This window comes from Juglans microcarpa x Juglans regia, chromosome 5D, assembly GCF_004785595.1.
Source record: "Juglans microcarpa x Juglans regia isolate MS1-56 chromosome 5D, Jm3101_v1.0, whole genome shotgun sequence".
NCBI classification, from domain to species: Eukaryota; Viridiplantae; Streptophyta; class Magnoliopsida; order Fagales; family Juglandaceae; genus Juglans; species Juglans microcarpa x Juglans regia.
Genome location: NC_054602.1, coordinates 28,029,854 through 28,051,969, shown reverse-complemented (window position 1 = coordinate 28,051,969; position 22,116 = coordinate 28,029,854). Strand labels below are relative to the sequence as shown.

At 38.3% G+C, this 22,116-nt stretch overlaps 1 protein-coding gene and 1 pseudogene across 1 annotated transcript; both read right to left on the bottom strand.

Annotated features, from left to right (window-relative positions):
- Positions 1–6,156: 6,156 nt before the first annotated feature.
- LOC121265864 lies at positions 6,157–14,896 on the bottom strand (annotated as a pseudogene).
- A 1,623-nt stretch (positions 14,897–16,519) lies between these two features.
- On the bottom strand, positions 16,520–21,261 carry LOC121264825 (tRNA 2'-phosphotransferase 1). Its single transcript, XM_041168130.1, has 8 exons — positions 20,986–21,261; positions 20,590–20,697; positions 20,265–20,412; positions 19,334–19,423; positions 18,224–18,278; positions 18,007–18,129; positions 16,882–16,938; positions 16,520–16,752 (listed from the first exon to the last, which is right to left on the bottom strand). Exons 1-8 carry the CDS (start codon positions 21,168–21,170, stop codon positions 16,628–16,630), a joined length of 891 nt encoding a protein of 296 aa, XP_041024064.1. The 5' UTR covers positions 21,171–21,261; the 3' UTR covers positions 16,520–16,627.
- Positions 21,262–22,116: the final 855 nt, after the last annotated feature.

Genomic DNA, 22,116 nt, shown 5'->3' with positions numbered 1-22,116 from the left:
TCCCCGAGTAGTCCTTGATGAGAAAAAAATTGTTATGAAACTCAAAATAAACATTGTTATCTCGAGTAAATTTTTGAACAGAGATTAGATTTTTTGTTTTGGGGAACAACCAGAATTTTATCAAGAATAAAAGATTTTGAAGGTGTGGATAAATAAGTGGTGCCAGTGTGGGTTATAGACAAACCTAAACCATAACCGACTTGGATTTGATCAGTGCCAACATATTCTTCTCCACGGACATTGAGATTATTGAGATTGTTTGTCAAATGATGCGTTGCTCCAGAGTCAACATGCCACTCTTGTTCAGTCGTCTGCTGAGGTTGGTTGGTGCATAGGTTGGCTTGTGCATTCCGGCGTGGTGGTAGAGGTAGAAAGTGAGGATCATAGTGCTTATAACACCGAGAGGCAGTATGGCCAAATTTGTCACATAATTGGCACCATAAGTCAGAGTTTTGGGGTGAAGAATTACCTCTACCAAGGCCACGATTTGAGCCTCCATTGCCACGTCCTCTACTGAAGTTGCCACGGCCACGATTTCAGAAAGAATGCTACTGGCGTGTAGCTACATTGGCTAATATGTTCGTGGTTGGGGTGGACTGGGAATGATGTATAATTCGGGCTTCACAAGTAAGAAGCAAAGAATAGACCTCTTCCATTGTGATTGACTCATCACGAGCAGAGATGGTAGTAACGAGAGAGTCGTATTCGGGTCCCAAACCAGCAAGCAAGTAAGTGATTATGTCATCCATGTTCAAGGGCTGTCCAGCAATAGCAAGGGTGTCCGCAAGACGTTTGATATGCAAGAAAAATTCACTTGCCGTCTGGTTATTTTTGCGGGTTGTTGAGAGTTGAGTCCGCACTTGGATGATTTGAGCCCTGGACTGAGAAGCAAAAGAGGATGTGAGAGCAAGCCACACTTCACGAGAAGTTGTGCAATGAGCAACCTGCGCAAGAACTTCATCAGTGAGAGAAGCATTGAGACAACTAAGAATTAAATTATCTTGAGTTTTCCAAATGTCAAAGAGAGGATTCGGGGTCTTGGTGCCATTGTCGTCAACAATTTCTTTGATGGTTGTTTGAGAGAACCATCAAGGTAGCCAAAAACGTTTTGGCCTTTCAGATAGGGAAGCATGGTGACCTTCCAGGTGGGATAATTGGCACAACTGAGTTTAGTAATATTGAGAGATGAAGTAGGATTGAAGAGAGGAAGTTAAGTAGACTGAGTAGCAGGCATGATGAGGAGAGGAAAGAAAAAAAAATTGTAGAAAGATGACGTTGGTCTATTGGCTCGATACCATGTAGAAACTAAGAAAAGGAAGGTATAAAAGTTTCCTCTGTTTTCATTGACCTTGATATCCGTACAGGAGTTTCTATATATAGTACAATTAGAAATTCAAATTTGAAATACAAAATGTAAATCCCAGAATTTATGCATCCGGTTATCTTGGGTTTGATTTGGGATAATTGATGGTAGCTACCGTTTCTGTAAGTTCCGTTGTTTCTGTAGCTTCCTTTGTAGTTTCCGTAGCGTTCATTATTTCCTTAGCTGGCATTTCTGTTGCACCAATAAAGGTGAAGTGGAACAAGTTCTATGTTATGGACCCCTTGATGAATATGAAGAATTCTCCAAGAAAACTACACAGATTTATTAGTTATGAATGAAGTGGAACAAGTTTTATAGACGAATGAATCAATTTACATGAATTAGTTATGAAAACTACATAGATTTATTTCATGTTTAGCCATTTGATGACTTAAACGACAGCCACGAAACGACACCATCCTATTTATTTTCACTTACAAATAAACGACACAACTACAAACAGTTATATACAAAACAGCTCCACTTAAACCAAACGGTGTGTTTTGATCTTTCTATTTTACTTATTCGAAGACTTCAGTTCTTATTCATGTAGACTTCAATTCAAACTTCAATTCTTACTCATGTTGGCCTCGATCTATAATCTCGTTCATCTTCCATAATTCTCAACCCGTAACATACTCTCCCTCATTAAAGCACCTTGCCCACAAGGTGAGGAAATTTATCACGCGTTGAACAATATGGCTCCCAGGTTGCATCATCAAAACTAGCCCCCTTCCATTGAACTAACACATCAATTACTGCTCTGTTATGAACTTGCCTCATTCTACGCTGCAGAATAACCTCAGGCTCAGGAGTTATTCACCTTGCAAATCCACTGGGGGCAAGGAAGACAGTGGAAAGTGATGTTGACCCAACTTTTCTTAAGACAAGAAATATGAAAAACTGAGTGAATAGAGCTGGTTGGTGGTAATTCCAGCTTATAAGCAACCTGTCCCACTCTTTGAACAATTTGAAAAGGTCCAAAGAAATGAGGAGAAAGCTTGAAATTTCTTCTAGCCACCAAAGATTGTTGCCTATAAGGCTGCAATCTCAAATAAACCCAATTCCCTACAGCAAACTCCCTTTCAGTTCTTTTCTTGTCAGCTTGAAACTTCATCCTCTCTTGAGCAGTAGCCAAGTTACTCTTAAAAGTAGAAAGAATCTGATCTCGAGTCTTCAAAACCTCATCAACTGTTTGATTAGCAGTTAAACCAGGTATATAAGATTGCAATTTTGTTAGAGGTCTACCATACACCACCTCAAAAGGAGTCAACTTTGTTGAAGTGTGAGGAGTGGAATTATACCACCATTCAGCCAAGGTCAACCAATCAAACCATAACCTAGGCCTATCCCTAGAAAAACTTCTCAAAAAATGCTCAATGCACTTATTGATTGCCTCAGTTTGACCATCACTCTGAGGATGGTAGGCAGATGAGAAGGAAAGTGTCACTCCTTGTAGCTTAAAGAGTTCCTTCCAAAAGGAACTAGTAAAAGTTGCTCCTCTATCAAAAACAATATTCTGAGGCATGCCATGCAACTTAAACACATTGTCAAAAAATAATGCTGCCACTTTAGATGCTGTGAATGGGTGCTTCAAGGCCATAAAGTGTGCATATTTAGATAATCTGTCAACAACAACCATGATGACAGAAAACCCTCTCGAGATTGGCAAGCCTTCAATGAAATCCATGGACAAGTTTGTCCATGTATTTGCAGGTATAGGAAGAGGCTGTAAAATTCCAACAAGGTATACAAGCTCCACCTTATTCCTTTGACACAAATCACATTTCCTTATATACTGTTTCACTTCACGTTTAAGGCCAGGCCAATAAAAATCGTGCCTAGCTCGATGTAGGGATTTATGGAAACCAGAATGTCCAGCAGATGGGCTAGCATGTATAAAATGCAAAATTGTTGGTTTCAACTCAGGGTTATCAGGCATATAAATTCTACCTTTTTTAAATAACAACACATGCTTAACAAAAAATGCAGAAGAGGAAGGAGGATAACCTCCTTGTTACACTGCCAATTGTTCCTGTACCTTCTGATCTGAAACATAAGCTTGCTTCAATTCCTCCAACCAGATTGGAGTAGGAAATGAAATAACAGTCATTAATGTAGTGTCATTTAAGCCTTCCTTCCTTGACAAAGCATCTGCTGCTTTGTTTTCAACTTCCTTCTTGTACTCAATTGTGAATTCATAACCTAACAGCTTAGAAATCCACCTTTGTTGAGCATCTGTACCCACTTTCTGTTCTAAGAGGTACTTTAAACTGTGGTGATCAGTCCTAACAACAAAAGCTGCCCCCAACAGATAAGGCCTCCATTTTTTTACAGCCATAACAAGTGCCAACAACTATTTCTCATAGGTGGAAAGCCTCAAATTCTTACCCTTGAGAGCTTGACTCAGAAAAGCCAATGACCTTTGATCTTGCATCAAGACAGCTCCTACTCCCACTCCATATGCATCACACTCCACCACAAACTGCTTATTAAAGTCAGGTAAGCATAAAACAGAAGGACTCGTGACTGCCTTCTTCAATTCCTCAAAGGCATCATTTGCTGCCTCAGACCATTCAAAGGCATCTTTTTTCAACAAAAGAGTTAAAGGTGCTGCTATTTGGCCATATCCCCAAATAAACTTCCTGTAATATCCTATTAATCCCAAGAAACCCCTCAATGCTTTAAGAGTTTTTGGAATTGGCCAGGACACCATTGAATCCAGCTTCCTTGGATCAGCTTTTACACCATCTTTTGAGATTAAATGGCCAAGGTACTCAATTTCTGAACAAGCAAAGTGACATTTTGATCTCTTTGCAAACAATTGATTAGCCTTAAGTGTCTTCAAAACAGTGGTCAAATGAATTAGATGGGATGCCATATCCTTACTATAGACAAGAATGTCATAAAAAAACACGATTACAAACTGCCTAAGAAAAGGCTTAAAAATCTCATTCATTAATGCTTGAAATGTTGAAGGAGCATTTGTAAGGCCAAAAGGCATGACAAGGAACTCATAATGTCCCTCATGAGTCCGGAATGCAGTTTTTGGTACATCCTCATCCCTCATTCTAATCTGGTGATAACCAGATCTCAAATCTAATTTAGAAAAAACTGTTGAGCCAAAGAGTTCATCCAATAACTCATCAACAACTAGTATTGGATACTTATCTTTAACAGTAGCCTCATTAAGCACCCTATAATTGATGCACATTCTCCAAGAGCCATCAGATTTCATCACTAATAATACAGGAGATGAAAATGGGGATTGATTGGGTCTAATCACACCAAACTTGAGCAATTCAGACACAATCTTCTCTATTTCTGTTTTTTGAAAGTAAGGATATCTGTATGGTCTGACACCCACATGAACAGCCTCCTTCTTAAGATTAATCTGATGATCTCGAGCCCTATGAGGAGGTAAGGTAGTAGGTTCATCAAAAACCTTTTCAAACTTCTTTAACAATTGTTGTATTTGGGGACAAGAATCATTCTGATTCTTCATGACTTCCACAGGCATAAGCTGCAACCACACTCCCTTAGAACCCACCTTAGAAATCATGGAAATTTCTTTATCATCTACTAAACTAATAGCAGAAGATGTGAGCCCTTTAAGGCAAACTTTCCTTCCATGATAATCAAACTTCATTTTCAGATCTGTAAAATTCCAAAGTATTGGCCCAAGAGATGAAAGCCAACTAACTCCCAATACTACATCACACCTCCCGAGAGCCAATGAAAAAAAATCAGCAAAAAATCTGATTCCTTGTATTTAAATGCCAACCCCAATAGCTCTAGCACTACTATTCAAAATCTCACCATTAGCCACCCTGACCTGCCTAGCCTACCCTTTGATGTACCTCCAACCCACACCTGCTCATGAGTGCAGTATCCACAAAATTGTGGGTACTGCCGGAGTCAATTAATATCACAACCTTCCTTTTATTAATATGTCCAACCACTCGCATGGTTTTAGTACTTGGAGACCCAACCATAGCTTGGAAAGAAATGGAAGCTAGGTCTGCAACTTCAGGTTCCTCATTTATCTCCTCCACAATTAATTCTTTCTCAGTTGCATTGACACTACTTTCACCCATATCCATTCCATCCAACACATAGACTCTTGGTTTAGTGCACTTATGGCATAAACCTTTCTTTCTTCTCTCTTGCATCTGAGACTCATTTATTTTCTGGTAAGGCAACTTAATAGTAGGTACCTTAGGGTTTCCCAAAACAGAAGCCCCCACATTCGACTGCTAAGAATCATTAGAATTACCACTCCATGGCTACTTTGTACTCCAAACATATTGCTCTTGGATTTTTGCTAATCCAAAGGCATCAATCAAGGAAGAAGGATTTAACATTCTAACAGGCAGTCTAACTTCATCTTTTAAGCCACTTAAAAAACAGTTTAATTTGTTCCTTTCAGAAATGCCTTTAATACGATTGGAAACTAATTCAAATTCAGTCTTATAAGAAGTAATAGAATGAACCTGTTTTAAACGTGTCAATGCCTCCATAGGATCATCATAGGCAGATGAACCAAATTGAACCTGCACTGTCTGAATGAATTCCTCCCAAGAACGAAAGATTCCAGACTCACTTGCATCCTGAAACCACACCAAGGCATCATCATCCATGTGGAATGAAGCTAGAAAAATCCTCTGACCAGGAGGCACTTGATGATACAGAAAATACTGATTTGCTCGATAAATCCAAGCTGTATGATCTTTTCCACCAAATCTTGGAAAATCCAGCTTAATTGGCCTCATATTAGATCTGTCACCCATGTTTCAGCAATAAACCTCCCATGTACCATCATTTGTTTCACCATCTCTTGATTGATGAAAACCTTGTCCATTTCTTGTATTCTGTGTATTACCTTCCAAATGAAGATTATGAGGCTTCGAAAGATGCTGCAGTAATTCAGCAAACTTCCTATCTTGAGATTCCCTTTCCAACCTTGTTGTTTCTTGCTGCTGAGTCAGGACCGCAATAGCATCCTCGATCTGCTTTTGTTGCCGTTCTTGCTATTGTCGCAATTGATTCACGGAATCAAGGATCTATGCATATGATCTTGTTCCCTCCGCCATCACTGACAACTGATACCAATTGTAATGGACCCCTTGATGAATAGGAAGAATTCTCCAAGAATTAAAGAGAGAAAGAGAGAGAGAAAGAGAGAGAGAGAGAGAGATAGTGTGAAATAGAGAGAGATAGAGAGATAGAGTTGATTCACACTAAATACCGAAGTTGGCCTCCTTCCCAACTTACGGCTACCTTTTATAGACGAATGAATCAATTTACATGAATTAGTTATGAAAACTACACAGATTTATTTCATGTTTAGCCATTTGATGACTTAAATGACAGCCACGAAACGGCACCGTCCTATTTATTTCCACTTACAACTAAACGACACAACTACAAACAGTTATATACAAAATAGCTCCACTTAAACCAAACAGTGCGTTTTGATCTTTCTATTCTACTTATTCGAAGACTTCAGTTCTTATTCATGCAAACTTCATTTCAAACTTCAATTCTTACTCATGTTGGCCTCAATCTATAATCTCATCCATCTTCCATAATTCTCAACCCGTAACATTCTATGAGCAAATTATCTAAAAAAACAAAAACAAAAAGTGGTATGAGCAAATTGCCAGGTTGTAAGTTTAACAGAATCCCCCTCCATAAACTGCAACTTCTATCTTTTTTCAGATAATCCCATAATGCAACCATGTGTATGAGGCTATGAGCTCTACATTAACCCATAAGCAAAAAGTTTGTTCCAAATCAAACGAAAGCCTCTGCTCAAAGAAGCCAAAGCTGACTCATGGAGCATCAGATCAAGTTAATGGATATCGCCAACTAATAAAGCCTAAATATTAACCAGCCTCTCCTCGATTTCTTAGCAAACGAAGAAGATGACTCTAATGTAGCACATTAAGATGAGATTACAATACATTGAGACATGCACATTGGGTTTTTAATATTCTTTTTTTTTTGGCTCGGGTTTTTAATATTCAAGTGAAGAAAAGCATTTCTTTCTTCCTAGAAGTTTTCTTGAGCATATCGTTAAGAACCAGCTTCTGGGTGTAGAAAATATTCTCATCAGCCACTGTATCAAATCCCACACCCCACATCTTATGTCTCAATCGATTTTACAGTTTGAGTTTTTCCCTCCTCGTTGAATCAACCGACAGTTTGAAGTGAGTGAGAGAGCGCTTGAGGAGAGAGAGAGAGAGAGAGAGGTAAGAGTGAGAGCTTGATGAAAGAGAACCCTTGAGGAGAGAGAAAGGGGTTTGATGAGAGAGAGCATTAGGAGAGAGAGATGATGAGAGAGACCTGAGGAGTGAGAGAGCTTGATGAGTGAGACGTAGAATGAGAGAGATGATGAGAGAGAGACGTTGATGAGGGTCTGACATTTAAAAGAAATAAAAAATAAAAAGTGTGTAGTGTGTAGTGTGAGATCCAAACAGTTATTGATGCAACTCTCTATATTTGTGTATGCATTTTTTGTCTAAGATCTGAAGGGGATAGATAACAACATACCAAGAAAGACAGAGAGAGAAGAAATTCTCGTATCCTGCAGATGTACCAAGGAAGAGTCGGTAGAATATTGATTTTCATCTTTTTTATTATATTTTGTTGGGGTCCAATCTATCATCCTTCGTCATGGGCAAGCAGGGTATTAGCACAATACTCTCTGATTTACCTAAGCCTCGACTTTGATTCTTTTGTAAAGTGTAGTAATATACACTAACCCTACATATCAATATACACTGAATATTCAGAAATGAAGTGCCTCTGGCATGGTATCAGAGTTCCTCGACTAGCAGTCTCCTTGATCCATGGCTACGCCTAATCCTTCTCTCATGTAGTAAGCATTATACTCACAGCTGAGAATTTTCTCCTTTAGAAAGTTCAGATTTCTGCATACCTTAGAGGACAAGATCTCTATGGATTTGTAGATGGAACAATCCCTTGCCCAAATCAGTTCCTACCCTCTACTGCAGAGACTCCACTCAAAACTAATCCAGAATTTCTTATCTAGACAAGATTGACTAGCTTGTTCTCAGTGTCCTCTTCTCCTCCCTTTCTGATTCCATTGTTGGTCATGTTCTCACAGCAACTACTGCTCGAGCCCTCTAGAATTCCCTCCAAACCCTTTTTGCCTCACAGTCTCAAGCAAAGGAATTCCAAGTACGCTTTCAGCTCACCAATCTATCCAAAGGAGACCAATCCATCACAAACTATTTTGGCTAGGTTCATCACCTTGTTGATACTCTTGCAGCTACTAGAAACCTTCTTCCAGACAAGGAATTTGTCTCTTATTTACTCAATGGCCTTGGACCAACCTACAAACCCTTTATCACTTCAGTCACAGCTAGAGTAGATCCCATCTCCTTAAATGAACTTTATCAACTTCTCTTGATTCATGAAAGCCGATTCTCTCATTCACCCAAACCACCTTCTGAAATCTCTGGTCACTACAGCTCTTATGGTGGTAATGATCAGAGAGGTCGTGGATCCTCTCGTGGTGGACGACAGGGTCTAAGTAGAGGAAGATTTTCTGGTCAAAGTGGTCACCTTTCTTCTGGGACCTTTTCTCAAACACCTGGTACTCAACGCCCAAAATGCCAAGTCTGCCAAAAACAAGGCCATGTCGCCCTCCAATGTCGTCACCGCTTCAATCACTCCTACCAATTTGAACCACCTCAATCTTTATCTGCCAATTTTGCTACACCTAGCTCATACTCTAACCCAACGTGGTATCCTGACTCTGGTGCCACACACCATCTCACCCATGATCTTCAAAACCTCAACCTCACAAGTGAACCTTACTCTAGTACTGACATAGCGCGCGTAGGTGATGGATCGTGCCTTCCCAGACGGAATACTGGTGACTCCTCTCTTATCTCTAACTCATCTTCTTTTAAATTACAAAATCTCCTTCATGTACCTTATATCTATAAAAACTTTATCTCTGTTCTTCAATTTTGTGTTCAAAATTTTTGTTTCTTTGAGTTTCATGGAACCTACTTTTGTGTGAAGGAAACTCGGACATTGAAGTGCCTCCTCACCAAACCCACCTGTAACGGCCTTTACGTGTTTCCTCCTGCAATAAACTTGCTGTCATCTTCCTCTGCATCCACTCACTTGGGCGAACACACTTCTCTTTCCACCTGGCATCAATGTCTTGGCCACCCATCTTAGAAAATTTTCCAAAGTCGCGAACACTAATTGTTTGCCAATTTTTCACAAACACTGTTTCCAAATGCTCATCTTGCCCTTTTGTGAAGAGCCACCAGCTTCCATATGTATCACATGGGCCTAGCTCTACTCTGCCTTTAGAGATAGTTTGTGTTGATTTATGGGGCCCGTCTCCTATAATTTCAAACAATGGCTATCGATATTATATCTCCTTTATAGATCATTTTACTCGTTATACGTGGTTCTTCCCTTTAAAATTAAAATCAAATGTTTAACATATTTTCACTACTTTTATACCATTTATTGAACGCATTTTCAATGCCAAATTGCTTACTCTTCAAACTGATGATGGGGCTGAATTCAAGCCCATTACCTCACAATTTGTTAAACTTGGCATTAATAATCGTTTCTCATGTCCATATGCTCATCAATAAAATGGGCTAGTAGAACGTAAGCATCGACATATTGTCGAAACTAGGCTTGCTCTACTAGCCCATTCCTCTCTTCCTCTCTCATTCTGAGTTGAAGCTTTTGAAACATGTGCTCATCTTTTTAATTTGCTCCCTTCAAAAATTCTAAACAACAAATCTCTACATTTTAAGGTTTATAGTAAAGATCCGGACTACTCCTTTTTGAAAGTCTTTGGGTGTCAATGTTGGCCCAATTTTCGTCTCTATAATAAACACAAATTAAATTTTCGATCCATTTCTTGTGTTTTTGGGTTATAGTCCAACTCATAAAAGGTACAGATGTCTTGAGCCTATTTCCAAACGGGTCTATATTTATCGGGATGTTCTCTTTGATGAGACATCTTTTCCCTATTCCTCTATAGATTTGAAGCCCACTAACACTCCCACGGTCCAGGCCCCCACCCACGTCTCTCTTCCCCTTTTCAATTCATCCATCCTTGGCCTAGGCCGACTTCTCCCTCTGCCTCCCCAGAAAACCCTACCTCTCCCCTCTTAGAAAACCCTAGAACTCCAACAACGTCTCTGCCTGTGTCTTCTTCGTCTCAACCAAATCTCACACCCAACAGACCTCTCTCCACCTCTCTGATTCCTCCTCGATCACCTATCATTACTCGGAGTAACATCAACTCTCTACGACCTCATCACAGCACCGATGGCACGATTCCTTACCCGCGGCGCTACTGTCTCAACTCCATAGTGATGGTTCTAGATGAACCCTCCAGCTTCTCTGTTGCCTCGAAATTCCTTGATTGGTATGATGCTATGTCTCATGAGTTTAATGCTTTAATCCACACGAATACATGGACTCTGGTACCCCCTCATCTCTTCTATAATGTTGTTGGCTATCGTTGGGTATATAAAATAAAGTTGACTCTGATGGGTCTTTTGCTAGACGGAAAGCTCGATTAGTAGCCAAGGGCTACCATCAACAGTCTAGTTTAGACTATGGTGAAACGTTTAGTCCAGTCATTAAATCAACTACTATTCATTTAATTTAGTCTATTGCTATTACACGAGGCTGGTCGTTGTGCCAAATCAATATTCAAAATGCATTCTTACACGGTTCTTTGACTGACACAGTTTTCATGCAGCAGCCACAATGCTTCATAGATTCGAAGTTTCCACAATATGTATGCAAACTCAATAAGGCCATATATGGTCTTAAACATGCTCCCCGAGCCTGGTTTGCACAATTAAGTACATGGCTTATTGGGTATGGCTTCTCTACCTCTGGAGCAGAACCCTCTTTGTTCATTTTGAATAATGGTGACTTACATATTTTTCTGCTGATCTATGTTGATGATATGGTTATTATAGCATCCAAACCTGAAGCCATTGACTCCCTTATATCTAAACTTTCTAATGCTTTTCTTGTCAAAGATCTTGGAAGGTTGTCTAATTTTCTTGGGATTGAAATAAATTACTCTGCTTCTGGTATTTTCTTATCCCAAAGAAAATATATTATTGATGTACTGCTTCGAAGCAATATGCTTCATGCCAAACCTATGTCATCTCCCATGGCAACTTCTCTTAAGCTGTCAAAATTTGATGCCTCTGAATTCAATGATCCTACATTATTCAGAAGTATTGTAGGAGGATTACAATACTTGTCCATGACTAGACCTGACATAGCCTTTGTTGTAAACAAAGTATGTCAGTTTATGCACTGTCCTAAAGAACCTCATTGGTCTGCTGTTAAAAGGATCATTCGGTACCTCAAGTCTACACTAAACTATGGACTGTTTTTTAAAATCATCATCTAAGTTCACTCTTCAAGCCTATACAGATGTTGATTGGGCAGGCTGTTCCAATGGAGCTCTAAGAAACAAAAGACAGTTGCACGATCCAGCACTGAAGCAGAATACAAATCTCTTGCCTCTATAGCTGTTGAGTTGATTTGGCTCCTGACTATGCTTCAAGAACTTGGCATATTTTTATCACAGCCCCCGAATCTGTGGTGTGACAACATTGGGGCAACGTACCTTTCAGCAAATCCAATCTATCACTCTCGAACCAAACACATGGATATCGACTATCATTTTGTACGTGATAGATTAGTTGCAAATACTCTGAAAGTCTCTTTTTGTTCATCCAAGGATCAGTTAGTTGATGTATTTACTAAACCACTTGTTTCAGATAGATTTGTTAGTCTTAGAACGAGTCTCATTGTTGTAGATACTCCACTGGACTCGAGGGGGTGTATTAGCACAATACCATCTGATTTATCTAAGTCTCGGAATACTCTAGAATAGTTTTACATTTTGTTATTTGATTCCCTGTTACTACTTTGATTCCTTTGTAAAGTGTATAAATATACACTGACCCTACATATCAATATACACTGAAGATTCAGAAATGAAGTGCCTCTGACACGGGGGATATCAATGTCTTTAATCCAAGTTCTGTTTTTTTAGCATAAATAAATCAAGAGTTAACATTAGTTCATTAGTTTTTCGTCTTCATCTTAGATTGTCATGTAGAAATTTTATTTATTTAATATAGAAAATTAGAAATAAAATTAATTTTGTTGATCCCAAAAATTACACAACAGGCTGGAATAAGAGAAAGAGTTATTCCCGGTCCGCTGTGACAATCTGGGCCTCGATTAGTGTGGTCTGGAGCCCCTAGTGTGGACCAGTGTGGTTGTACGAACGTCCATGGCGGTAAATGAAAAATAAATATTGAGAATGTAAAAAGAGGAAGACACATAGATTTAGGTGATTCGACATAAAGCCTACGTCTATGGTGTGGGAATATCTACTATAATAAGCTTATTTACAGTCTCTCATACTCTCTCATTCTCATTATACAATGGATATCGGAGGTTTATCTTTTGATGGAGAGATCGTCGCCAGAGTTCATCTCCTCCCCTTCAAGATGGCAAAGTCAAGATTTCAAAAGAAGTCGAAGTCCCTTGGGAGTCGTCTGGTCGTTTCCTTTTATCTATCCCCTCTTTTTGCATGCCCCTAGGGAGTCGTGAAGATTGATATCATTTCCCTTGCGTGTCTGACGATTTCTCTTTTCTCTACTTTCTCATTTACCTTCCCGTCCTTTCATCCTATCACCTTCTCTCCCTTGTCCCCTATCCCTCTCTCTACTTTTGTCCTCTAATGAGGGCCCTTTGGTGGGCTGAGCCTATTCATATGGGCTTGGGATATTTTATCCCCTTCAATAGGAAATTGATAGGAATACAAATGGATCTTACAAAACAAAAAGATTCCAACACAAACACTACGTCCATTATATATTAATATGCTAAACATATCCCACATGTTAATATGCTTGACTTGAGGGTCATTCACTTTAGTGAGAGAAGCAGGCCTAATGCCCTATAGGAAAGGAATATCAAAAAGGAAAAAAATCACAACAACCATTTTTAAGAAAAGCAAGAATGAGACATACTACAGGTAGTTGCCAACTTACAGAGGTGACCTTCTTGTATATTTGAGCTGGATTTTTGCATTCACTATATGGATATTCACAAGTAACCATTTCTAGGATGCACATGCCAAAAGAATATATGTCCACAAGATCATTGTGTTCCTCTTCATAAAGCTTGGGAGCCATAAATTCGGGAGTGCCTATGCAAAAAAGAAAAAATGGATAACAAACCACAATTTACACAATTAGGCCAAAGTCATAACACTTTTAGAGAAAGGGATGTCCATACCAATAACACTTCGGGCAGTAGGCTGCTACAAGACAGTTGCCATTGTCAATCCAAGATCTCCAATTTTAACTTTTCCATTGTTACCATTAACAAATATGTTGTCACATTTTCGATATCTGTGGATAATTGGAGGATTGTGGCCATGCAAATAGCTTAAACCTTGACGAACCAGCCTAGCCCAATTATTGATGACCTTCATATCAACATTCTTATGCTTCTTTTGATATCTAGAACACAATGAAATCATGTATGCTATAAATTATCATTGAACCCTGGAGGGGACGTTTAGACCTCTGGGCTTCAAGCCCATCTTTAAGGCCAAGCACATCCATAAGACCAGGAATACTTGTTTATGGCTTAAGGCTAAGAGCCTTACAGATAGAGGACTCGTAACCGTAACTACGAATGAGATAACCCCGAAGAATTAGGGATGAGGCCAGGACTAAATATAAATATCCTGAGTGAGATAACTCCTACAAAACAGGAGACATCTTCTCCAATTAAATAAGGGATCGCGAAAGATAAGCACACAAGACTGGTGATTAGAGTTAATCACCATCACGCCATGTCCTTCTATAATTAACTCGGTAAAGGTAACATCATCTTCATCTTTTATTTTTATATACTTATTCTCATATTGTTACTGACTTAAGCATCAGAGTTTACACAGGGCGACCAGTGCCGTCTCTTCATTGCTGCAAGTGTCATCCATGTGATTGATAGTGTGAAACACATCCTTAACAAATCTAAAAAAAAAAAAAAAAGTGAAAGAAAATATGGCTAACAGTACAAAAAAAAAAAAAAAAACTCACTTTCTCAAACTCACAAAAGTGAATAACTCTGTTATTAGGTTGATGTCTTGCTCTTATCATCAACCCAAGAATTATAGAACTTGATAATATTTTCGTGTTTCAAAGATTTCAGTAGATGAACCTCTAAATATAATCTTTCCAGCTATTCTAGTGACTACAATACATCATCAATGTTCACCTGGTTCCAAGCAACTTCTATTCCATCAACTTCATGAAATGCCTTGTATCTACAAATAACAAGGGAACCACAGAACAATTTTTGTTTAAAAAAAAAAAAAACAAATTTTCTATATTGGAAAACCACCGACTTTAGAAACTAACTACTACAATTCTATCTGATTCCATGTACATGATCCAATTTCATTTTTATCCTTTTTCCCGCCCAAAACTCACTCATAGCTGAAATAAGGCAAAACGAACCGTTTAATTTAACGAGCCAGGTGGATTGTGCCCCAGTTCGTCCCCCAAATCGATTGCATTCAGATTTTTCCTTTATTTATTTAATATAGAGATAAAATTAATTTTAAAATGTTAACATTTTAATTTTTTATAAGAATTCAAAAACCCAATCTTTCAAAAAAAAATGATCAAGAAAAGTTTACACTTTCACGCCACCGCTGTAGGGCGAGTAGATCAAATCATCTTGTGATAACCTAAGATCTAATCACTCACTTAATAGTTTGATCTAGAAAGTTATCTTCGTTTGTTTTCAGAAAACATCTCATCTCATCTCATCTTATCTCACCTCATCATTACAACTTTCTCAAATCTCCACACAAAATAAAATAAATAATTCAACTTTTTCAAATCTCAAAACAAAAATAATATTAAAAAATATATTCTAATAATATTTTATTCAACTTTTTAATTTTAATCTCAACTCATCTCATCTCATCTCTGAAAACAAACGAGCCTTTAGTATCTTCTGAGAACTTATCTTTTAGGTATCGTTTAGATGGTGAGATGAGATCAGATGATTTTAAATGAAAGTTGAATAAAGTTTTGTTAGAATATTATTTTTTTTAATATTATTATTGTTTTGAAATTTAAAAAAATTAAATTGTGTAAAAATTTGATAAAATTGTAATGATGAGATGAAATACTTTCACTATCCAAACAAGGCCTAAGCTTATGGCTCAACACAAATTTGATACTATATGAGCTGACTAAACAGTCGTAGGCCTTGCTTAGCACCCAAATTGTCTCTAAAGTTGAGATTTTTCAAGTAAGAAATTACTCCATTCCCAAATATTAAAACTTTTCAAAATTCTCTCGAAGATTCCAAACTCAAAAAAAAAAAAAAAAAAAAAAAAAAAAAAAAAAAAAAAAACATATTTTACACAGCAACCGTCCCTAGGTGGCCAGCTCGGCCCGCCGTGTGGCAGCCTGGCAGGTAAGCTTTTCTAGTGGCCAAGCTAGCCACTCCTTGGCACACGGTGGTGGCCCCACCAGAAGGCGGCTGTACAAGCTTGTCTTTCTTCAACACAAAAAAGTAAGCTAAATTTTAAAATTATTTATTAAATCATTTTTTTTTTTAAATTCTATCTAAAAATTCCTCACAATCAAGCATATTGTTATAATCAGTCCCACCACTTTTTTATACTCTTATCAAACCATCATCTTAAAAAGATTTGGTTTGTTTTGCTTTCCCCAAGAAGAAAAGGACTGCACAAGAGGGTGGACCCTGGCTTAAGCAGAAATGACAAGGGTCACCTTAAATCCTTCATTCGATTTTTGTCTTGAATGTATCAGCCAGCGATATTTAGTTTGAGCCTTTCAGGAAAGGAATGTTCGACCAAACTCTTGTGTTGGTTTAAACCTGATTCGATCAAACTGAGCCTGCTCAACATTAGTTCTTGCATCAACATGTTGAGATTCCCACGTCCTATCCTTGAATCGTTGTCACACCAATATAACCAAGCAATTTTAAACGCAACATAAGCAGCAACAAAGAGATACCCCAACAACAACCTGCACTCATCCTTTAGACAAACAAAGATTTTTATTGATAAAGTAATTGACCAAATGAAAACTACTACATATCTCATTGAATGAACACGAGTGAAGGAAAATAGACTCCTAATCTGATACAGGTTCAAAAGAGGATGGGTTTCCTGTCTGGCCATGATTCTATCTTTTCAAAGTACTTGACCGGCACAACCCCATCGAAACCTTCAGTTAAAATAACATTGTTGTCTGAAATGTAAAGCTTCATTCCCTCTGTAATAAAAGTTGTAAAGCACCACATTAGAAACAAGAGTAGAAAATATATATATCATAGGTGCTTGGATGACGATGAACAAAATTCAAGACACTTTCTGGAAGGGGAAAAAAATTTGCCAAACTTGCCTTCCAAAGCTTTTCTGACATCAAGGAAGATCAACACATTAACATCCCGTCTCATACCTGGAAAAATTAAGAATCAGGAAAATTATCAAAGTCAGCATAATATTGGAATCAGATGAATGAATTGTTGGATACTGTATGATCATGAAATACTGTAGTTCTAGATGACAGCCAACACAACCCCCTAAAACAGTTATCTCGGGTCTTGCTCGAAATTAGTGCTCCAACAATGTTGAAGCCTGGTAGAACAAGGCATTAATGCCAAAAGGGTCCTAAAAGAATGGCAAATTAGATGCATGGGCGTGGCATAAATAATGGGCAGCACTGCCATAGACCTTTGATGATGAGAAGTTCACATGGTGGACAAGTACATACATATGCCGCAAAAGATGCATAAGGCTCCATAATGGCCACAACTGTCCGGTGATTCGAGAGCAACCTTTTATTTTGGCAGACGCTCGCAACACATCTCAAAGAGCATGAAAAATCCAGAACACAAATGATGTTGCTAAAACAAGCCTAAATTACATTTGATAAGCATATCCAATAATTGGTGAGTACCTAAATAAACACCTGAACCTTTGACATTATTTTGGCTTAGTCAATGGCCAATTTGTTGTAGAGTAATGCTACAAGGCACACTCCTATCCCACTTTTATCCGACTATGTAAAATGTGGCACATCACCATTGGATCTTCCTGTATATAATTTTTTTAAATTCAAAGGTTGATGGGCTATGCCACCTCAACATGGTGGGATCGGAGTAGGATGGGGGTGTAGTTTCTAGAAATTTCCTCTTGTATGAAATACACTTACCAAAAAAAAATTGTTGTATGAAATGCAATGAAACTTTTCAGGTCCAAGGACTTTCACATTGACCATATGCACATATCAAAATAAAAAATCTTTCGTCTTCCCCCCGACTGGTGCTCGGGGCCAAATTATTGTATGACCCATCTATCAGACCTAAAGGGAGAAGGTCTTGGAGTGCACAAGATATATTGAAGTCTTTATCATAGGATTTTTGCAGGCGGGCTTGGGGGGTTTGGAGGGTACAATGTCATGCATCATAAATTCTAGATTAAAAAAAAAAAAAAAAAAAAAAAATCCCTAAAACTGACACATTACCACTTATTACTTCCCCATCTGTTGGCAAGCCACATGAAAAGTGAACATGCAATCTTTTCATGCGTTTCAGACCAGACTCCAGAATCAATTCCAAATTCTTCGCATAGGTTCCATGTACACACACTGCATATTGTCAGGAAAAAAAAAAAAAGGCAGTGAAGCAAACAAAAATAGCAAAAAGTTATGACTTTTGTTTTAAAATCACACATATATTTACCTGGAACTTCTTCAGCTAAAAGGATTGGTTTCAACAAGCTTTCCGACTCAACTGTCTGCCGATTACACCAAAAAAGAAATATTTTAAAAAATATATGCATGATCAGTTGACACTCAACTGATTGCAAAATCATAAATGATGGGAAAGGAACATTAGGAGGCACTTATAGGCTGGTACTACAATAAAATGAAAAGTGATGCGAACAATCTATGAAGAGAGTCAAAATGATTTTGATTTAAGAGTAGACGATTAGACAAACTTTGAGAAACATATCCGCTTAAGGGAAACAGCTGCAACTTAATACTACGGTTGGTGCCGTGGAAGTAATAGAGAAGGGATAGGCTGAAAAGTAATGAGAGTTAACCTCCCCCTCGTCTTTTTCAGTAGGAAGAAAATTAGTGAGAGTGAACACATAGTTTAGCGTCTGCACTTATTTATGGTTTCACTCAAGACAGTGGAACTTTCATAAAATTTTGCGGCGGAGCTAAATCTCCCTCCTCCAATCCTCCCATTTTTGGGCTTTTGGTGGGCCATGGGCTGGGAGGGTTATCTGCCCTTCTCCATGCATACAATAACATACAGATCCTCCCTCCTCCTCTATCCATACCTCATCCAATCCCTCAAAATAAAAAGTATAAAAATTCAAGCATTTATGTTCCTTGAGACATGAAAGTGTGTATAAGAAACCTACGTACATATTCCAAAAAAAAAAAAAAAACACCATTCACAATTTTAGCAAATGCAAATAATCAAAACCTTGCAATAAATCATAGCTTCGTAACATAATATGCCAGTTGAGCAATGGCAAACAATTTGTACCACAGATCTCCATACTTTAAAGAGAATTCTATTGGAGTTAGCATCTGTTTACATACAAGGTCTCAATCATTCAGAGAGAATTCCCAAAGGTGATACATTTATTCAACGATTTTGACCACATACTGAAGGAACACAAGCAGACATTCGAGACAACATAATCCCAGTGAGTTATTAAACTCTAAAAGGAGCATTTAGAGGTTATATTCAGCCGGATACAATGATTCTCGCAGAATGGTAAATAGAATTAGAACATGGGCACATCTTCATTGAAGAAAAAAACTGATACTTCACTGTTATTGTGTGGCCTTGGTTTGCACGTATCCAAAGTTCCCCATTTTCTTCCATGAGGCTGAAACGCTGCTTATTATCCTTTCTGACAGCCTAAACAATGCAATCTTCAGAGAAATAAGTGTTTGTTGAAGACTTTTCAGCACTAGCATTTTAAGGAAAAGATATAAGACAGAATCCAGTACCATGTATGCAATGCACGGGAAATATGCTAAAATGATTAATAAAAAGTGTTAACATCATTTGTTCTATATATTGAACATGTTACAAGGACGTAACATTTTAAAGTAAGTGTGTAGTGGTAATCTTTGCAAGCAAAACAGGGATTATTTTTTGTGGTTCGATTCTGGTCTTGAAATAAAGCAACCTTAACAGCACTAGACCGACGTAACTACATGAGGTTTAGGCAATGTCTGAGAAAGAGTCAATAGACCGAGGTTTCAAGGAAGAATAGACCTTTAAAAATCTGCATCGATAACGTTTCCATGATCAACTATACATCATAGAAACTTCACACTTAATCAAGTGAGATTAATCCGTGGTAGCCACAAGTGCCTAAACCCCAACCACTTCAACATTGATTGTAAGGGCCAAGTCATGGTGTACATAATCTACGGTTTTGAAAAAGATTATCTTTCCGCAAACATATCACACATTAATTCAAGTAGAAAATAGTTTTAGATGAAAAAGGCACTTCAACATACAATTAGCCCCTAACAAGTTGCAAGCCATATTTCACCAGTACAGCCAGAGAACAGTTCTGGTATCTTCCATAATAGTTATAGAAAGAAATTAGCATTTTGAACAGGCAGTGAAAGTGCTTTAGTACTCAGTATCATGGTACTCCGGGCCAACAGTGAAGCAGAAAGTTTAACAGGACGAAGTAAAAAAAAAAAGAAACATATGAAAATGAGAATGATATTCAGAAACAGACCTCCCTGATATCATCAATGGTGTGTGATTTTAACTGAATATTAGCGAAAGTCTTAATATTCAGCTTTAAAAGATCTTGAACCTTCACGTAACCATCACTCCGCAAATTCAAATTCAACTCAGAGGCCATATGGCGTAAAATACGTGTCCTGTACACAAGAAGAAAAAAGCAATGAAACCCTTGAAAGGAGGACTAGTTCTAGTTTTGGACGAGCATTCGGTGTTTCATCCTCAAATTTACAGAAAAATTATAAAGCTGCGTCTTTTAAAGATAGCATGATGAGAACACAAGCATTACAAGCAATGGGTCAAGAAGTAGTGCTTACAATAGCCTTCCAAGAGCATCAATCTTATCTTTGCCAGAGCCACCACCCCCAAGCCCTCTTGATTTCTCTCTATCATTTCTCGTCTCCATACCCTTTCCTCTTCCACCGCTGCCCAATTTTTAGTTGAAGAAATAAAATTCATAGCAGCAAAACCGTAAGCAAACCAATTACACACATATAAACACTGAGATTATCAGTTTGGCTGCCGGTAAAGGTTTTTCCACTTGATTATTAGTTATCCATCATTTTAAAAGCAATACAAAATAAATAAAGAGCAAAAATAGTAATATATCTTGACTTTGTTTAATAAGTTTTCCATTCTAGAATTCATTTTTCCTTCTCTTTCTCTAGGTCTTCTCGGAAACGAAACAGGCGGGGATTGAGGGAAACAATCACCTTCTACTGGAATGGGCAAAAGAAGCGAAATTAGAGCTGGTGGCATTTGCCTTTTCCATGAAACCTAGAGCAGGAGGAGGACTCCGAGGGTGCAGAGAGAAAGGAGTTACGGGTACAGGTGGCAGGAAAATACGGCAGCAGCGTAGAAATCGGATGCTGCTGGCGGTGGTCAGAGAAGCCCACATGAATCCTTGGAAGATGCTGGAGGAGGTTTGTGTGTGGGCAACAAGGAAAAGAGTGGTGGCGGTCGTGGTGCAAGTTATACGCTGTGCCACAGTGCAACAATGTAATCACAGAGTCATGGGAATATTGAATAGAAAAAAATTATAAATTAAACTTGCGAATCTTTAATCACTATTTACAATTCTATTTCAAATAAAACATAGTCCAAACGAAGGTAATTATGTAAAATGAAATTATGAATATATTCATAAAATATACTCTACTCTTTATCTATCCATAAAATATATTCATAATTATTTTGATAGTTTAATTTCTAATTCTTGTACCAGTCTTTTTTATTTTTAATTGATATTTTACTCAAACAATTTGTATAAAACTTCATTTGAAATAGAGAAATGCTAGGGAGCCCGTTTTGGGCTCCCATTTATGCTTCCCGTGTGACGTGGAAAGGCCTAGTGGCCTTTCTTCCCCCCCCCCCCCCCCCCCCCCCCCCCCCCCCCCTTCTCTTGCATTTCCCTTTGCCCCCGTGCTACCCCTCCCCTTCCCTCACCCAGCTCTCTCTCACTTTGCGCCACTTCAGACCCGTTCCTCCCCTCCCCAGTTCATTCTCCATCTCCCCCGTGTCTTCGTCTCCATCTCCCCTCCATTTTTCGGTGAAGAGGTAGAGAGAAGTTGAGGAAGATAATAATAATGGAGTCTCTGCTTCCACTGTGTCATCCATGGAGCTGGAGGGCAACAAAGACCGGCCTGATTGTATATCCACCGTGATTCCTAACATTTCTCTGAGATTAGCCCAATGTGGCCTGGTGGGGTTTTCTTCCTCTCTCACTGTCCAGAAACCCCATCTTTGTTTCTTATAAAATACGGGAGAAAAACATTTGCCTTTTCAATCTCATTTTATCTGTAATGATTCTCCGTGACCAAACTGGGCATTTATTGATTTCGTTA

Bases quoted from the DNA above. Each gene is read 5' to 3' on its own strand.
- LOC121264825 (XM_041168130.1), bottom strand. From the start codon at position 21,170: ATGTGGGCTTCTCTGACCACCGCCAGCAGCATCCGATTTCTACGCTGC. The intron at 19,424-20,264 runs GTCTGTTTCTGA...TGCATTGTTTAG, and splicing joins CCATTGATGATATCAGGGAG to GCTGTCAGAAAGGATAATAA. The intron at 18,279-19,333 runs GTGAAGTATCAG...TGTAATCGGCAG, and splicing joins ACCAAGGCCACACAATAACA to ACAGTTGAGTCGGAAAGCTT.